Source organism: Nelumbo nucifera, chromosome 8 (genome assembly GCF_055504915.1).
Source record: "Nelumbo nucifera cultivar China Antique chromosome 8, China Antique-T2T, whole genome shotgun sequence".
Classification (NCBI taxonomy): domain Eukaryota; kingdom Viridiplantae; phylum Streptophyta; class Magnoliopsida; order Proteales; family Nelumbonaceae; genus Nelumbo; species Nelumbo nucifera.
The window spans coordinates 8,111,883-8,130,409 of NC_142656.1; the positions used below are offsets into that span (position 1 = coordinate 8,111,883).

An 18,527-nucleotide genomic window follows, 5' to 3' on the forward strand; every position below is an offset into this window, starting at 1 on the left:
GCGAACTGCCCGGCAGTGCTCCCTGGTGGCGAACTGGCTGATGGCGAACTGCCTAGTGGCGAACTGCCCGGTAGTGCTCCCTGATGGCGAACTGCCAGGTGGCGAGCTACCTGGTGGCGAACTGCCGGGTGGCGAGCTACCTGGGGGCGAACTGCCTGGGGGCGAACTTCCTGGCGGCGAACTGCTTGGTAGTGCTCCCTGGTGGCGAACTCGTCACTTGACTTGCTCCTAGGCGGTCTGCAACTCAGAGGATGGTGGAGCTCCCTGGTGCAGCGCTACCCGACTACCCCCGCGTGAGGTGATTTTCTCTCCTTTGTAGACGGCGGGAGCTGAGGGACCTGCGGGAACTGAATCAGAGGACCCGGGGGTATTTTCCCGGCGGGGACTCTCCGATGCCTAAGTTAGCATTCTGATTACAGAGAGCTTGGAGAGAAATGAGAGAGCTAGAGAGCGGGGGTTACCATACCCTTTCTCCCCCTGGCTTTGGGGGTCGGAGTCCTTATATAGTGGTGCCCTCGCGGGTTAGGTGGGTGAAAAGCCTTCAAATGGTAAGACGTCATATCCCGTCAGAACCGGGGTACGGTGATGAACTCCTCGAGGTTGTCAGGCTGGCGCTTGTGCCAGGCGGCCAGGTCGGCGCCTGGGCCAAGTTGTCAGGTCGGCGCCTGTCAGTCGACGGGTCGATGTCCGGGCCAGGTTGCCAGGTCGGTGCCTGTGTCTGTCGGCGGGTCGGTGTCCGGGCCAGGTTGCCAGGTTGGCGCCTGTGTCAGTCGGCGGGTCGGTCTTCGGGCCAGGTTGCCTGGTCGGCGCCTGTCAGTCGGCGGGTCGGTGTCCGGGCCAGGTTGCCAGGCCGGCGCCTGTCAGTCGGCGGGTCGGTGTCCGGGCCAGGTTGCCAGGTCGGTGCCTGTGTCTGGGTGAGGTCGTCAGGTCGGCGCCTGTGGCAGGCTGATTCGGCCAGGTCGCGCAGGTCGCGCTAGGTCGCGCCAGGCCAGCCAGACCGGTGCCCGGGGGGGGACCAACTTGGTAAGTTGTTGCCTGAGGGCTTGCCTAGTTGTCACGAGGTGCCACGTGTCGCAATTTCACTGGAGGGCCAAATCTGCCCTCATCAATATTCATATTAGGAATATTTTTCATAAATAATAATATATAGATAGATATAGGAGATGTTTTCTACACGGTGAGATATATTTGTGAGATCCGTGTGAGGTGCTATGCGTGTGGAGTAGATCTGGTGTCCTCACAATCCTAAAGACCATAAAGAGAAGAGAAAAAATGGAACAGGATTTGCTCCTCACATGGGCGCCTCACAGAAACATCCACCATGCATGGAGAACATCTCTCGTGAATAATAATTATATGTACGGGAATGTTCTCATGGTAAAATGTGCATATAAAGTCGGTATAAAACGCCTGAGTGAGAAACAGATCTGGTCTCAGAGAAAAGGGGCAGAAGGAGAGAATTGATTGGTTAGAAGGTGTGCCATAAATTAAAAGGTGTTGGGGTGGAAGGTGACAAATATGACTAAAACAACAAAATTCTCCCATCCGATCAGTCAGTGTCAGAAATGTCCAACGCACACTAGTCAAAGGGGCGCCTCAGAACGTCCCACAATACATCTCTGCCGTGTATTAAAGATATCTCTCGATGATAATACCAAAATTGATGATATCACCATCGAGAGATGTTTCCAATAGACGGCGCGAATGTGCTAAGGACATTGTAAGGCACCTCCTTGTGGGGCAAAGATGTGAATTCAAAACGACAACCTTGATGTTGTCGTCCTTCCTGGCGGCTACAAAGTACAAACTGTTTTGCATTTTTTTTTGTTCTAATCACTGAAAACTACCCTAAAACCACACCAAATCACTAATTTGCTACTGCAATTACCGCAATGCAAAATAGTATTCTTCTTTTATTTTCATCTTTTTCATTACTCTTCAGATTTTTATTTTTATTTTTTGTTTTCGTTGGATATTCTAGGATTCAGATTTTCTTACATTTTCTTTTTACCCTAACTTAAATCAGCCACAAATTTATAGTTTATTTCTCCTTATAAAAGAATTTATTGATTTTGTGAATATATTATCTCAAACCCTTATTTTTATATTAATTTTAGGTCTGTGATAGATTCCCTTGTCTATATTTAAACATTTTCATAAAAGATACTTGTTCTGGACTTAATAAAGTGCAGAAAAAAAATTAATTGCAAAGAAATCCAAGATATGGTTCGTGAAGGTTTTATAGCAGAAAAACGTAATGTTCAGTTTGGAAAGAGTACAAATACAAATATACATATAAAATAATACAAAATATAAGATTTTGCACTCTATATATTTGTATTTGCACTCCTTCTAAAGTGAGCCTACGTAATATTCGTATATAGCATTGTTTTATTTATTACGTATATCTCATTCTAAAATGCAGGCATGGCTTCCGCCAGTCCTCACCCATTTATTCATTTAGAAGTAGACATGTTTATGGGCCGGGTTGGGCCAGGCTTTTATTCTTCATAAACATGATTTTGTTAGGCCCAAGCTCGAGCCTGGCCCGACCAATGGGTCTACAACATGGGCCCGAATCTAGCCCTAATAAAAAGTCCGAAGCTCGACCTAACAGAAGAAAGAACTCATTGCCGGTGATTGTGTTCGTCGGTGCTGAATTCGTGGTGAGATGCAATTTTGACAGTGAAAAGTGGAGTCAGTTCGTATATGGGAGAGAGAGAGAGAGAGAGAGAGAGAGAGAGAGGACTCACCACCGCCGTTGGTGCCTTGTTTGCCACCTCGACGGTGTCTGAGATTTGAAAGAGAAGAAGTGAGAAGAGGAACAAGAGAGAGAAAGAAAAAGAGAGAGAGAGAGAAGACTCACCACCGCCGCTGGTGCCTGTGTTTGCCACCTCGACGGTGTCTTAAATTTGAAAGAGACGAAGTGAGAAGAGAAACAAGAGAGAGAAAGAAAGAGAGAGAGAGAGAGAGAGAGAGAGAGAGAGAAGACTCACAACCGGTCTATCGGAGTTATTGCGTTAGTTCTACGACTGCTTGAGAGTGTGAGGAAGATGTGAAGAGAAGAGAGGTTTGGCACTGGGCAGTTCGGCTAATTAGAAAAGTGGAAAGAGATGAATGAAAAAGATTACTTAGGATATTAGGGTTTTTAGGTTTAGTCTATAGGTTGGGCCAGGCCGGGCTCGGGTTGGATTATTTTGACAAATCACAAGTCTGGCTCGAATTTATTGCAGGTCAGGTTTTTTGACCTTGGACTCATTTACATGTTCAAGCTCGTCCGGGAACCGGGCCGGGCCGGCCCGTCAGACCACCCGGCCTATGAGCAGGCCTATTTAGAAGTAGAGGACTCCACATGATTGACCCGACGTTGAACCAACTGGGTCCATATATTCGCGTATGGCCCACCATTAAATCATATGAAGTTCCGCCCATGATCATTGATCAACCACACTAGGGCCGCCATCCATGAAAATCAACTCTGGTTCACACCCATGAGGCCATGACCACCGCGGTGTATTGTCAGTGCGACCCATGAACCGCTCTTTTGTGAATTGTCAGCTCTCGCCCCAACCTCCCCCTAAAAAATTAAAGACAAGTGTCAGAAAGGCAACTCAATTGGCCCACGTGTCAAATTTATACTATATTAATTAATTGCCCATAATGCCATCTCTATCTGGGATAATCTGAGATATTGACAGCACTCGGCCCATAATCCATGAAGCAGATGAAATGTACCCAAGAAAAAGAAGCAGATCAGCAAATGGATGGAAAGGCCGAAGAAGAGTCCTTCAATAATTTAAAGTCTTGAATCATGATAACAAACGGGCTTTTAGTAGGTGTGGAGACTGGATCGAGTGGCGTCCCCAAGCCCCCCTATGACCAATTTGGCCTTCAATCTTATTCTTACCAACCTCCTCTTTGGACATTTTAATGAGTGTCGATGGACCGGTTTTGGGTTCGATTTCGTTCAAATCAAAATCCATTTGGACGAATTATATGGATCAATAAGATATATTGAATTTGGACGAATTGGACCGACCAATATTATATATTGGATTGGATTTGATCTATTCATAATAAATTTATATTAGATTGAATCAATATCTGGTCTATTGATAAAAAGTAATAACATAGATATTAATGGACCAGGTGGACAGTCTTTGGATCAGTCCAAAATGGTCCAAAATATTCATTGGATTGGATTGGACTAAATCCAGTCCAATTAACAACCCTACATACTAAACACACGATACGAGGTTGGGACTTGGGATAACTTGGGTTGGTTGCGTAGGGCTAGGCTTATACGAGTATGCCTTAGCCTAAGCCTAAGCCAGTAAGCCCAACCAAAAATCTAAGCTTTGGTTGGTTTATAACCGTGGATTTATACAAATACATTAATCCAGCATAAGCTCTAATGAGGACGGATTTGGCCCTCCAATGACATTGTGACATATGGTATCTCAAAATAGTTAGATGACACCTAGACACCACCTAAGTGATGATTTGGAGTCCTAGATTGCGGCTTGTCTTTACCCCGACCTAGCGACCTACCTTTATGCCGACCTAGCGACCTCGATCACAACTTAGGTCGGCTTGTAGCACCTCGTCATTGGTCGAGTGACCTCGACATGAGGAGCGACCTCCCTCGAGGGCTTGCCGACCTAGCTAGGGACCAGGTGGTGATCTGCGAGATGTGCTCGCCGACAAATTCGGCATGCATATCCCGACACTCACAAGTTTCTCGAAAGTTGGCCCACGTATCGAATGTTCCAAAGGATGGTCAACGTGCATGGCGGTTACATCCGAGGATCTTGGACCGGTTAGGCACGACCTCTCGGAAATCTTAGATGTGGTGCGTTTGGCCCAAACAAAACAATGCCTATATAAAGGCACTAACCCCAATGACACAAGGGAGAGACGAGTAAGCACATTCTAGCTCTCATACTTTATGATTTTTTAGCTCGCGATCTACTACGAGAGTACTAACTTAATCATCGGAGTGAACTCGCCAGGTTAATTACCCCGGGCCCTCTAACATTGATTCCTTGCAAGTTTCTCTTAAGAGTTACTTAGCTCAGCAATCAACCCAACTTGACACCCAATCTACCCCCAACTCGGCCTAGTCAGCTTAACACCCAAGTCCTCATCCAGAAAAAATCCTCCACTTCTGTCTCTGAATCATCAGCCACCTAGAAGTAGCCAGAACAATAGGGTACTGCCAAAAAACCCTTCATCAAGCTCCAAATTGGCAAATTGGATTAAATGGATTCAGATCAATTATTCATTTAATTAAGGTTATTTGCATCAATTTAGTATTGGAATATTCTAGAATATCAATTAATAGGTAAAACAGGTAAAAATTTAAATACAAGAAATTTCTAGGCCCAAATACATAACAAATATTTTATCAAAAAAATATATATTACAACTAGGGATATCTATATCTAAATTAAAGCAGAAAGGGTGTTTGGTTTGGGCGCTGTGGCATCTTGTTTGTAAAATAAATGGTATCTCCAAGTGATTTTTGTTGTATCGTGTGAACTGTGAATAAATGACGAATGAGGGCCCGGGTTGATATTTACATGCTGCTTAATTTTTTTTATTTTTTTGTCTCTTTTGTTTTACCGTTTCAATAATGTATGATGGCATCGGGTCGTTCTTTGTCTTCTTCTGGTTAGATCTAGAAACCAAATAAGGAAGCAAGATAAACCTTATGATGAATGTTAATTTGAAGGAAGCGGATTCTTACCAAGAGGGAAGTCATGTTTATGGAGAGTTGAATGTTGAGCGTTCAGGAGAGCTTTGACAACATGGGCGAGATGGGTTGGTTCCAATATAGATCCCAATAAAACCATGGTTTTCTTCAGGGGCTACTCTGATTCCCATTTCAAGTAGATTTCAATTCAGTGAACTTTGGACTGAGATCCGCATACCCACATCTTTCCTCTGCTTCATAAGCTTTAATCTATCTCCATTAAAGTTGATACAGACACAGCTGTATCGTTTGTGCTGTTATGGTTTCAGTGGTGATCAGTGGATCTCCAATGGACAATGCGACCATGAGACGACTGAACCCATAAAGAATGAAACTTATCTGACCCTTTATCCCCCAAAAAATATGAGAGTGCTAGAGAATGTAATGAAAGGGATGACAACACCCGTTTTCTACTTGAATATTACAAGAATGACTGACTACAGGAAGGATGCACATCCATCAATCTATAGAAAGCAGAATTTGACAGAAGAAAGGAGGTCTCCATTAAGGTACCAGCAGGATTGCAGCCGTTGGTGCTTCCCTGAAGTGTCCGATTCATAAAATGAGCTCTTCATCAGACATAACCAGAAGTTGCAACAACAGCAAGACCAACAGCAGAAGAAATCACAAGGTAGACAAGAAGCACAGATTAGAAGCTCATGATTAATTAACTATCAAATTAATGGGCAAATGTATTATATTGTTTTTGGGAAAATCGGAATAACCCTTTAGAAGATCCAACAAAGACCCTTCTTTTATTATTATTATTGTGGAGCTGAGGGCAACAATGTAATTTTTAACATTCGAGGCTGATGGATCCAACCTGCTGAGAGAAAGAAAATATTAGAAACCCCAAGAATTATCTAGGGGCAGAGACTCTGATAGTCAAATCAATGAGTGCTGTGAGAGATTGGACCAAGCAAAAGAGGAAACTTTAAACTTAAATTTCAGTGTGTATTTATTTTAATGTGGGAGCCCCTTTTATAATAAAGGAGTAGTTGAGAGCATGTGGTGGCAGTTGGTAGGGGTTGGTGATCGGCTGAATACCACTATATCAATTATAAAGTAGGAAGGCACAGGAAATTGAGGGAGAAGAGGAGTACTGGGTTTTGTTGGAGAGAGTGAGGCCTGAGCTGTAACAAAGAAAAGGGTTAGATGATGATGTTGGGTCAGATGCCTATGATCTTTGAGTTGAGCTTACCTTCTCTTTCTCTCTCCACTCCTTATGGTATATTCTTTTTGAGCCCAAGGGCTTAGGTTGTAAATCTTTGTCTTGATCAGTTTGTTTAATGAAAGAATAACGTAGTGTTCTGTAAGGCTGTAATGGTTCATTTTATTTCATTTGTTTACTTGAATGTGCTTTTAATTAATCAGTGATTGGTGATGATTAATATGGTAAGATGCAATCAATTGGATAAGGAAGAATTTGATTGAGCATTTGTTGGGTGGATTAGATTTGAAATTAAAAAAAAAAAATGATTAGTTCTGGACGAATTGTTCTTTTACCTCGGTTGTTTATGATTTATTTCTTTGTATGACAACAAGGGAACTAAAACATTTGCCACTGGCAGGATGTTCCTCCGAATGTATGCAAAAGTAAGAGAAGAATAAAACAAAGAGGGCATAATTCTAAAGCACCATTCATTTATGATGCATTCAATGCTCATTCCATGATAATTGATGCAAAGGAAAGAATTGGTTGATTTGGTCTAATAATTGGACCAAATATTCAGATTCAAGGATTGTGGGGTTTGAATCTTTTCATCATCATGGGTTTCAAGGAAGTTGAGCAAATCAAATTCCTCTAAAACCTCCACAAACATAGCACAGGTTACTCCACTAGTTTATACTTAGGCCCCATTCACTTTTCGGTAAATTATTTATCCAGGTAAATTCAATTATTTGGGTAAGTTTGTTATGGGAAACACTTATCCGGGTAAGTGCATTTACGGATATTCTTTTATTTCTCATGTAAATAAGGTAATGACCATTTTAACCATAAAAATCAATTATTAAAAGGGGCATTTTTGTCTCATTCAAGTATTGGCAACTTCCCTCCTAAGTGGGAAAGCTATTTACCCACCTAGGAGATGAGTATCACATACCCGGATAAGTGATACTCAAGAAAATAAACTTTCCTTGATCTCCACATAAATCTGAAAAAAGAACATGTGATTCTTGGTCAATGGGAACCGAAATCCTTTTAACCAACTTTTTCCCCTTTCAAAATCTGAAAAAAGAACGCCCCCTTATAGGAAGACACGTGAGGAACAATACTATGGTTCTCTCTTTTTTCTCTTCCCTATCCCTCACTCCAATTATTTTTCCCTCCAAACCACTCTCTCTCATCTCATATTCTACCTCTCAGTGTTGAAATTTCAGAATTGGTGATCAATTATATCAGCTTAATTACCCCCTCGTTGAAAGGTATGGAAGTAGCCCTTCTCTGGTGTCCGTCTAGCTCTTCTCTCTCCTTTCTTGGGCTCACCCTACTATTTTCTTGACTTTCGGAATCAAACTGAGTGCTAAATCCATCGACTTACAATTGATCCATCCAAGTTATTGTAGCTAGCCTTACGCAAAATAACCCTAACTTATAAATTTTTAGTTTATAAAACAATAATCATTAGTATTACTCCAATTATTTATTATTCATTTATTAGACAAATAACTTGCATAAATCATGTGCCTTTTAATTATTATTAATTAGACATAACATTTTAAAAAAGCGATTCAAAATGGAACCGATCTGGCCACTGGTTTTCGGGTTGACAGTCTGATCGTCCGGTTCAAATGGATGGCCCGAATGGGTCAACATATCAATGGTTCGACCGCCTGGGTAAATGGGTTGTTGACTTTTCAACGGTTTTTGGACAAATACCAGATTTAGGGTAAAACGAAACCAGTTATTTAGACAATTATGTTTATTTAATATACTTATTTATTATTATTATTATTATTATTATTAACTTTTTGTATTCCATTTCTATCATAATAAAAATAATTTTTATTTTAACAATTATGTTCATTTAATATGATGAATATAGAAATTTAGAAATGTTTCTAAATGTTTTTGACAAAATTCTGCACTTTTTCATTTTTTGTGTTCTATCTTTTTTTTTAAATATTTATTATTCAATGGTGACATCATAAGTTTCTTTGAAAAGTCAGACCATTGACTCACCATCTAAATAAGAAAATAGCTTTACTTTCGGATTAGTTTTAAGTTATTTATTTCATCTACATTATATAAATAATTTCTACTTATCATGCATACTTAGATATAATTAATATATAATTTTTTATATATTCTTTTGATTACTTGTACCTTTTTTATTTTTTAAAGATTTACTATTTATATATCATATCATCGATTAATCCATTTGACCCAAACCACTAACCCACCACTCAAAAAGAAAAATAGTTTGATTTCTATGTTGGCATTAAATTTTGTATTACATTTTCATCATTGATAAAATTATTTCTTATGTGTAATACTTATTTTTGTTCAATATAATGAATGTATAATATTAGATATGTACCCAATATTTTATTTTTTATAGATATAAAACATTAGATATGTGCCCAAATGTTTTTCTATTTTTTTTTTATTTTTGTGATTCTTTGTATTTTTTATTTTTAAAAATTGTATTATTTGAATATGACATCATTTTATTTCTAGGTTGATTTTAAATTTGGCATTCTATTTTCAACATTAATAAGAATACTTCTTACATTTCATACTTTTTTTTTTGTTTAGTATAATGAATATACAACATTAGAGATATGCCCAATTTTTTTTATTTTTATTTGTATTATATATTTAATTATGACATTATTTATTAACCCATTTGACCCATATGGTAGAATTGCTTACCCACCACCTGTAGAAAAGAAAATGGTTTTGTTTTTAAAATTTTTTAAATATTTATTTTTATACTATTAAAATTAATTTTATGGATTTAATTAGTAGAATTTAATGGGGAGAAAAATATATCTTAAATATAGGATTTAATGAGAGAATATACCTTAGATATGATATTTAATGAGTGAAAATAGGAAAATAGTTTTATTTCCAATTAGTTTTAAATTTTACATTCCATTTTCATCATTAATAAAATCATTTCTTATTTATCATACTTTTTTTTGTTTAATATGCAGAATATCTGATGTTAAAATTGTTTCCATTTTTTAATTTCTATATTTTTTGCGTTTTATCTACTTTTGAATTTTATTATTTAATTGTGACAACATAGATTGTCCCATTTGAACTAAAATGATTTAATTTCTTATCACCACCTAGATGAAAATATTTTTTTCAAGGTATATTTTAAAAGTATAAGTTTTTGTATTATTGAATTTATCAATTTATTATATATGGATTCAATTAATAAAATTTAATAATGAAAAGAAACAAAAATGCCCTAAATATAGGATTCAATGAAGGTGAATGCAAGTTAATACCTTAAATTTTGGATTTAATAAGAGAGAATTGAATGCATTGAACATCTTAAAATTACCTAGTTTCAAGTTATTTAATATCATTAATCAATTACCCTATTTGCCCTCTTTTTTTATGAATAAATTTAAATATGGAGGGATAAATTTTATCCTCAAAAAATTCCAGAAATATTATTGAGGCTATTGGTACTTTTTAAAGTAATATAGATATAGATAATAGAGATAGATGTATATAGTAGTTGAAAAAGATTAAAGAATATGATGGATGGTCCCCTGTATTAATATTAATTCTGCTGATGATGATGATGAGAACATTTTAAACAAATATAGAAACAATAACTAGAAAGAGCTCCTGATCTTGAACGACCTTGGATTCATTGCCTGTTGAAACCAAATAGCAGATGCTTTTGGGATGCGTCGTAGATCATTGTTGGTGTAGTTGACGTAGTGAAGGCCAAGGCGGAAGGAGTAACCATTATTCCACTCGAAGTTATCAATGTATGACCACAACAGCAATCCACGTACGTCTGCTCCTTCCCTGCACATGTACATACATATATCCATCATCCATCATATGATCACAATACTAATTATTAAGAAGCTAGGTAGCTAGAACCCCAGCTGGACCCAAACAAGTTTTCTTCTTCTTCCATCACTCCCCTAAACCAGTGTGGTATCAAAGCCATCAGCAACATTGGCACAAGCTTCCAATTAACAAAATCACGGACTGGACAGTGGGCACAACTAAATAGACTGAGCAAATGTTCTTGTTTACCTAAAATAACCCCAGGTACTGTTGTAGCTATGGAACTACTAGGACTAAACAAAAGCAATTACAATACCCCTGCTCACAAACAGCTAAAAAAAAAGCAAAATTCATGGGTATAGTTAATTATCAGGTACAAGGGTCAAGGGTTACTCGAAGAAACAAAACAAAAAAGCTTGTTTATTTGTGTGTTCTCTCACATTGGTAGTTGGAAATAGTATTACTGCATTACCTCATGGCTTGAAGCGTATAACAAAGACAATTCTTGATGTATTGAATCCTCTCTGTGTCTTCAAGAATATCTTGGAGTGGTTGTCCATTGTCCAGAGTCACGTAACCTTATAGAAAGATACCAATTTTAGAATATTTATTCCAAAATATATGTTCAAAATTTATGGTACAGCTGGGTACCCGTGGCCTAATGGATAAGGCGTCTGACTTCTAATCAGGCGATTGTGGGTTCGAGTCCCACCGGGTGTGTGCCCTTTTTTTTTTAACCTTGAAATTCATTGTTTATGTAAATAATATGGATATATAGATTTGTATCCAATATACCTATCTCTGTAATGTAAACAGGAGGAGTGCCGTATTTAGTCTTGACATTATCTAAAAGTAACTTTATCCCACGAGGATAAGATATCCAGTACTCCACGCCTCCTTCCTGCATTGCTTCACAAAGCCTTAATTTAATATAACGCACCCCTGCTTCACAATGCTTTATCACTTGCTAGTTTTTCTTTACTTACACTGGGTCCAAGTGCAATACCATCCTTCTGGCCTACGTTTTAAAGCAAAATGTTTTTATCATTACTAGAATGGATTAAAATTAATCAAGAAGAAGAAGAAGAAGAATTACTTGTGGTGGTAGCAAAGGTGTCTGGAATATCTGGGTTCTCAGGCGCATCTTGCCCTGGATTTGAAGCAATGTCACTTTTCCGTGTAGGATCAGAAGAAGTTGAATTATCCATCACATACGATGACATATAGTAGTTCAATCCAATGAAGTCAAAAGAACCCCTGATTTCTTTTGATTCTTCCTCACTAAATACTGGAAGCCGATCTCTGATCAACTGCTTCACCGAGTATGGGTAGTCCCCAAACACAAGTGGATCCAAGTATCTGCAATATATTCATAGACCCATCGTTTCTAAGTTAGGCATATGTTGGAATGGAGTTGCAACACCAAAATTTTTATCCACAGAGTCCAAAAAAGATAAAAGTGTGACTCACAGGCCTAATTTGTTGTCCAAAACTCGCTGAGTTGCATCGACATCTAGTTTTGAAGATGAATAAGGAAGATACCAGTCTGCGTATAAGGAGATGCCAATCACCCCTTTTTGCTTTTGCTGCACAATGCACAGAATTTAAACATTATGTTCAGATTACTAATCAACCAAACAGAGGAATTTCTATGGTTAATTTACATGATAAAATCCTGTTTCCAGAGAATCCGATGATGAGTTTCAACTGCTCAATTAATGGTTTCACTATGCTAAAAGTTCAGAATGAACAAATGACCTTCATGTATGTGGAAGCTAAAACTACTCTATCTGCATGTAAATTGATGAAATTCTCAGTTTCAGTTTAGATAAATGAAACACAATCAATCCACAGATCATATATGTTTCTCTCTCTCTCTCTCTTTCTATATATATATATATATATTTCAGTAATATTATTACAAAATAAAAAAGTTCACCTGATACTTGGATCTGTAGATTTTGACTGCACGCATGTGTGCAAGGAGAAGATTGTGAGCAACAATGTAAGGCTCCCTTGAGGAGTCTCCTGCTGCACAATTTCCGCCATTAGTTGTACATCTCCCTGGCGCATTTTTTCCATTTCCATAACCATGTGTAGCAAAGATTGATGGTTCATTTACAGTCACCCATTTCCGCACCCTGTCACCGAATTCCTTGAAACAAAACTCTGCAAACTCACTGTAGTCATCTCTGAAACCAGAAACTGATATTAGAAGGACGTAGGTGTGGATGAACTACATCTATATTAGGTATGTTTCAGCGTGAAATATAAAAAGGGAATTACTGCAAACATACAACAGAGGGACTATTTTGGACAAGAAACCGTTGATCTTACATAATTCTCTTGCTTCTGAATCCCCCATATTCATTCTCAAGAACTTGTGGCACGTCCCAGTGAAAAATGGTCACAAAAGGCTCAATACCTGAAGAAAGGAGTCGCATGTAATCCAATAATAATACTCAAGATGAAATATATGGAAATTGGAAACCATTCGACTAATACCATTCTGTAATAACTCATTTATAAGATTGTTGTAGTATTGCACTCCTTTTGGGTTCACTTTACCATGTCTTGCTGATCCTCCTGTACATTGAATTGCACATTGTGAGATTAAACCACTAAATTACAACAGGAAAATAAGTACTGATGCAAAATTTTGGGGACTGATTTGTGTTTTATCCCATTTTTAAACAACTAGGCAAATACCAAGTGACCAACTGAACTACTGTGTTGTCTGCAATTCCTTGGTTATTTAGACAAGTTCCCTAAATGATGATCCGATGGGCAGACACTCCCATATTTGTTGGTTATACTATTGGTTGCCCTTACATTAAAATGAACTCAAAACTATTCTAATATGTAGTATCATTTGTTACTCTTACATGCCGCCATCTAACATGTTTGTTGTACCTGGAAATATCCTTGCCCAAGATATTGAGAACCTATACACATCGGTCCCCAAGCTCTTAAGAACTTGAACATCTTCCTGAAAAAATATAAAAGCCCATCATTGAAAATATAACCATTGCACCACGTCAAACATATATGTAACATTCATTCATAACTAAAGTTCAAAGTATCTATATCACAAAATATTTCATAAAAACAATTTTAAGAGATGTATCAAAATCTCCAAATATGATGGAATAATTAAAATATGCAATGGTTATATCAGGAGAACCCAAATAAATAATCTTACAAATACATCCTTCTTTTGGCTCCAAGGTGCTACCAAATGGGGGTTGTCCATGCCCCAAACCCACAACCCCCTCCCCCCAGTCCAGCTTCTATCAGGGCAGAGTTCTTCGCTCAGGAGATCGGATCTACTCCTCATACATGGTGCCTCACACCGACCTCACAGGCACATCTCACACATCTTCTGTTATTATTAATGGGAGATGTTCCCAATACACAGTGGGATGTGCCTGTGAGGCGCCCTGTGTGAGAAGCAGATCCCAATTCAGCATAAAAATGTACCACGTTTCCTTGAAACGTGAGAGTCAATTAAAAACATTCCTCCCATTCACTCTTTCGCCGCACTGAACCAAACCCACCTTTTTCACTTTCATTCTCTCCTCTCCAATCCGCAGCGACCAACAGCCATGGCCGGCGACCGGAGAAACCTAGTGGACGAGAAGAGGGGAAAATAAACAGATTTACGTAAAGCAATTTTTTGGGGGATAAATTTATGAAGTGACGTGTTGAACAGTCGCTGGTGTTCTCTTCTCTTCTCCTCCCTCCCCATCGTCTAAATCTCCACCGCCCAAACAACAACGCCGTCGGAACCGCTGCTACAACCTTCGCCGCTGCAACCGCCGCTCTCTCTCTCTCTCTGACAGGAGGGGGGAGACTGTTATCGTTGAATCTGTTCAAAGCTCTCGTATTCAAAATTATCAAATACTCACAAGTGTGTTAATGGAAGACAGAGATGATGAAGCTTAGTATGATCTAGTTGTTCTTCAAACGAAACTCTTCAACTTAACCAAATGCATCGCTCATTTGAGTATATATTAAATTTGGATTTCAGGATTTGTATATATATCGATAAACTCACTCACACAACCACTCATGTAGCTACATGGAAGCTCCCTTCGTCTCGTAATAAGAGTCCAGGTTGACACCCATCATCAATTCATCATCGATCACTTGCTTATATATATGGCCATGCATGATTCACACTCTTCGTCCCCTGATTGTTTGGCAGGAATTAGCAAATACACCGGATAATTGCTCAGTTGGAAATTCATGGAACAGAGCAACTGCAGTGTAGCAGAGAGTGGGGGGAATTACCGGGGAGTTTGGAGGGAAATGGGTGTCGGAGATACGTGAGCCGGGGAAGAAAGCGAGAATTTGGTTGGGTAGTTTCAAAACGCAGGAGATGGCAGCCACTGCCTATGACGTCGCGGCGTTACAGCTTAGAAGGCAGTCGATGAGCTCATGAGGTGGCTTCATTACTGATGATATGTGGTCGGCAGCTCATGAGGCAGCTTCATTGCTTACAGTTAGAGGGGGTCAACGGGAAGGTGTGTAGCAGCTCGTACTCTGTTCCAACAATCATCGGATTGTCGCAGAGTCAAATTGAGACTATCACTGAATCGCCTCCCGTAGAATTAGCAGAAGCTTGTTGGTGGAGCCACCTAATGTATTTTACAGGGCTCTCTCTCTCTCTCTCTCTCTCTCCCTCTCTCCTGGGATTTTTCTTGAGCTCTGCCAGAGATTTAATGGCAGATTCTTGAAAGAGGTCCAGTCTCTGTGGTTGAGGTCCATCTTTTCTCTGGTAGAGGTCCAGTCTCTCTGGTTGAGGTCCGACTGGCCTTTGTTTAACATGGTGGAGGACGTCCATAAAACGGTTAGAAGTAGTTAATAAAAGAAGTGGTTGGCCGGTTTGGACGATGAGGATTACCGTGGACCGGGTGCTCACGCTGCTACACTCGTCAATGAATACACTCGAACAAGAGAATCGGGGGCGAGCAAGTAAAGTTTTATGGAAAAGAAAGACAGCAACAACAATTCTTGAATGGAGTTACTGCCGGTAAGTCCCCCGTTTATTGAATGGGAGAGCAAACATAAATCTGTTTATTTCTCCCTCTTGTCATCCATCGGTTTTCTCCAGTCGCCGGTGATGACTGTTGGTCGCCGCCGGTTGGAGAGGGAGAGAGTGAGAGTGAAAAGGATTGGTTCAGTTGGGTGTGGTGAGAGAGTGAAAGTGAGAGAAAGGAGCGGGACGGAATAGATAGAAGGAATGAGGAGATAAATTCACCTTGCACGTTTCAAACCTGGTTCATGCGGGATTCAATACCAAGCCTCCATTACAACCAGCCGGAGATGTTACAAATACATGATCAAGGGTACTAATTCTACAGTACAATTGGCTATAAAGGAATAAAAACATAAGACACAATTCAACAATTTGTTTGAAGTAGTGTATAAGTGTATTGCAATTGAGTATGATATTGACCAATCAATTGGTATCATAAAACGTGGTAGCCGATCAGGTGTTATTTGTCACAACTCATGGATGGGTTTTGATGGATCAAGACTCTTCTGATACCATATCATAGATTTGCAATCACTTACCATATATGAGCCAATTGTAATTTACATTTATTTTATATGCAAAATGCACATGGGTCCATTATATATAATTCTAAGTTTATACGATTTTGTATAATCTACTTAAAATAATTTGGACAAAAAGCTTAGACATGAACCTACTATTATAAATTGATCAGACCTATCAGAATCAATCGTTGCATTGGCATAAGGCCAGGGTTCAATGGATGTACAAAGGACAATACGCAGGAAAGGATTCTCCTGATAGAAATTGGGCTTGCATATAAGGGTCCCTAGTCCCTACCATGGTCCAAGTTGAAAATTTTATTAAGTATTCTGTGTCAATTAGCGACTGGGCAACGCCTACAGGCTACAGGAGACGATAAGCTATAGTCGTCATTAGTCATCGTGTTCATCGTGATCGTGGTGTTACTGCAGTGCAGAATACCTTGTACCGATGATACACATCAGCTGCCACATCTCCATTTCCTCCGCCTAAGATATTACCTGTCAATCAAAACTCAAACAAACAGAACGGAATGACAAAACGGGATTCACGTAGCCGATGGACCCCATATAGTTTGGATATATAAGGCTACGATTTTGGTGATAAATGATTCGTAATTGTAAAAGAGTGGGGTTTTCGGCAATACCAGGAATACAACTGAAAGTATCCCAAATACTAAGTCCTCTCCCATCTTCATGAGCTGCTCCCTCAACCTGATGATGAGTAAGTACATTTGCAGAAAGTTAAAAAGAAGCAATTAAGATGGGCGATGGAGGAGCTCAGCTGCTCAGGGTGGGGTGGTGCTGATCATGAGCGAAAGGATTACGTACCTGATAGGCGGAGGTGCTGAAACCAAACTCAAATCCAGGTGGGAATGAACTTCTGTCCACTGCTACACAGTGGGTTCCCAGTTCTAAAAGGAGAAACAGTGGCAAAACCAAGTTTACCACCTCACTTGGCCAACCCATTCTCTCTCTCTCTCTAATTCAAGTTCTGCTCTGCTCTGGAATGGTGTGCGTCGAAATAGATGAAGTTTTAGTGCGAGATATATTTTGCAATGCTCCAAATTACCAAACCTGAGATGAAATTATATATAACTTACCCACTTATAATGATTTGGGCAAACCTTCTTGTGGGCAGTGGCGATTTAAAGTAATCAAAAGGGTTTGTTTGGACATTAAGGAAAAGTGTTGGCGTGATGGGAATGTATAAGTAATTCAATGCACGTGAAGATGGAGAGATGGCTATTTGTCAATTTTCGTCTTGTGCTGAAAATTTGACTGAATAACCAGCCCACGAGCTTTCCCACAAAAATCACGTGGGCTTCAAGGGGAGAAGAGAATAAGGGTAAGTGGGAGTTGGGCTTGGGCAGTTCCCATTTCCCAATTTTTGATAAATGAGACACACTCCATGTGAATCCACAAAAGATCGCCTACAGTCCTACAGTCATGGAAATTAAATGAATGCTTAGGACTAGGAGGAGCAATGTTTACTGTTTAGTTTAGAGAACCAGACCAGACTGCAGGTCCGATTGGTAAAACTGTGAATCTAAAAAATTAAAGCTCGAAATAAATAAATAAATATATTTTATATGCAGAGTGTAATTATATATTTTGAATATATGTATATATTATATAATATTAATCACATATCTAATTATCTATATGATGACATGCCACCGGTTGACCTGGTCGACTTGGGTGGTTGAACCAGACAGCCATGACCTAGAGGGAAAACAATTCAGCCTATGGGTTGTTTCTCAAAACATTGCTTAGGTGTGTTTGTCATCTTGAATTTTCAAACATCTTGGGAAAATCATGCAAACTACGCCTCTGTGTATCACCCCACTCCGGTTCTGCTGAAGGACTTTGAGATAATGTAACTATTTCTAAACCAACCTTGGTTGAATGGAAAACATCTTTTCATTTATCTTCTTGTATTTCATATACATATTTATAGGTGAATACAGAGGAGATATGTACAGAGTTGTGACAAGTTAGGGAAGCTCTGTTTAAAGAAGTGCCAGGAGCCATGGGAGTAGAGATAGGCTTGATCCATCAAGATGCTCTGTTTAAAGAAGATCAACTATGTACTGGCGTTGTGAAAAAAAGAGACCATGTTCAGTACGAGTGGCCTGAATGCCCAAGAAGAAGTGGAGAGGACCGAGATCCTTAATAGAAAAGGTGGAGCTCATAAAGGCAATAAGCAAATTTACATCCCTA

The 18,527-nt window shown here is 39.2% G+C and overlaps 1 protein-coding gene, 1 non-coding gene and 1 pseudogene across 5 annotated transcripts; 2 read left to right on the forward strand and 1 right to left on the reverse strand.

Moving 5' to 3' along the window:
- Positions 1–10,465: 10,465 nt before the first annotated feature.
- Positions 10,466–17,410, reverse strand: LOC104592063 (beta-glucosidase 13-like). 3 transcript variants are annotated; one of them, XM_010251213.3, is made up of 13 exons: positions 17,136–17,410; positions 16,952–17,018; positions 16,747–16,805; positions 13,656–13,731; positions 13,248–13,328; positions 13,080–13,167; positions 12,682–12,934; positions 12,213–12,328; positions 11,839–12,101; positions 11,729–11,760; positions 11,538–11,643; positions 11,215–11,320; positions 10,466–10,754 (listed from the first exon to the last, which is right to left on the reverse strand). In XM_010251213.3, the coding sequence occupies exons 1-13, from the start codon at positions 17,271–17,273 to the stop codon at positions 10,556–10,558; spliced, it is 1,584 nt and encodes a 527-aa protein (XP_010249515.1). In that variant the 5' UTR covers positions 17,274–17,410; the 3' UTR covers positions 10,466–10,555. The 3 variants fall into 3 exon arrangements, with proteins under 3 accessions (XP_010249515.1, XP_088748870.1, XP_010249517.1); XM_088892744.1 differs by lacking the exons at positions 16,747–16,805; positions 16,952–17,018; positions 17,136–17,410 and adding an exon at positions 14,300–14,453; XM_010251215.3 differs by lacking the exons at positions 11,215–11,320; positions 11,538–11,643; positions 11,729–11,760.
- TRNAR-UCU (transfer RNA arginine (anticodon UCU)) lies at positions 11,390–11,462 on the forward strand. Its single transcript has one exon. It is a non-coding gene; the product is annotated as a tRNA-Arg (tRNA).
- LOC148789598 (uncharacterized) lies at positions 14,814–16,380 on the forward strand (annotated as a pseudogene). Its single transcript, XR_016079315.1, has one exon. The product of XR_016079315.1 is annotated as an uncharacterized LOC148789598 (transcript).
- Positions 17,411–18,527: the final 1,117 nt, after the last annotated feature.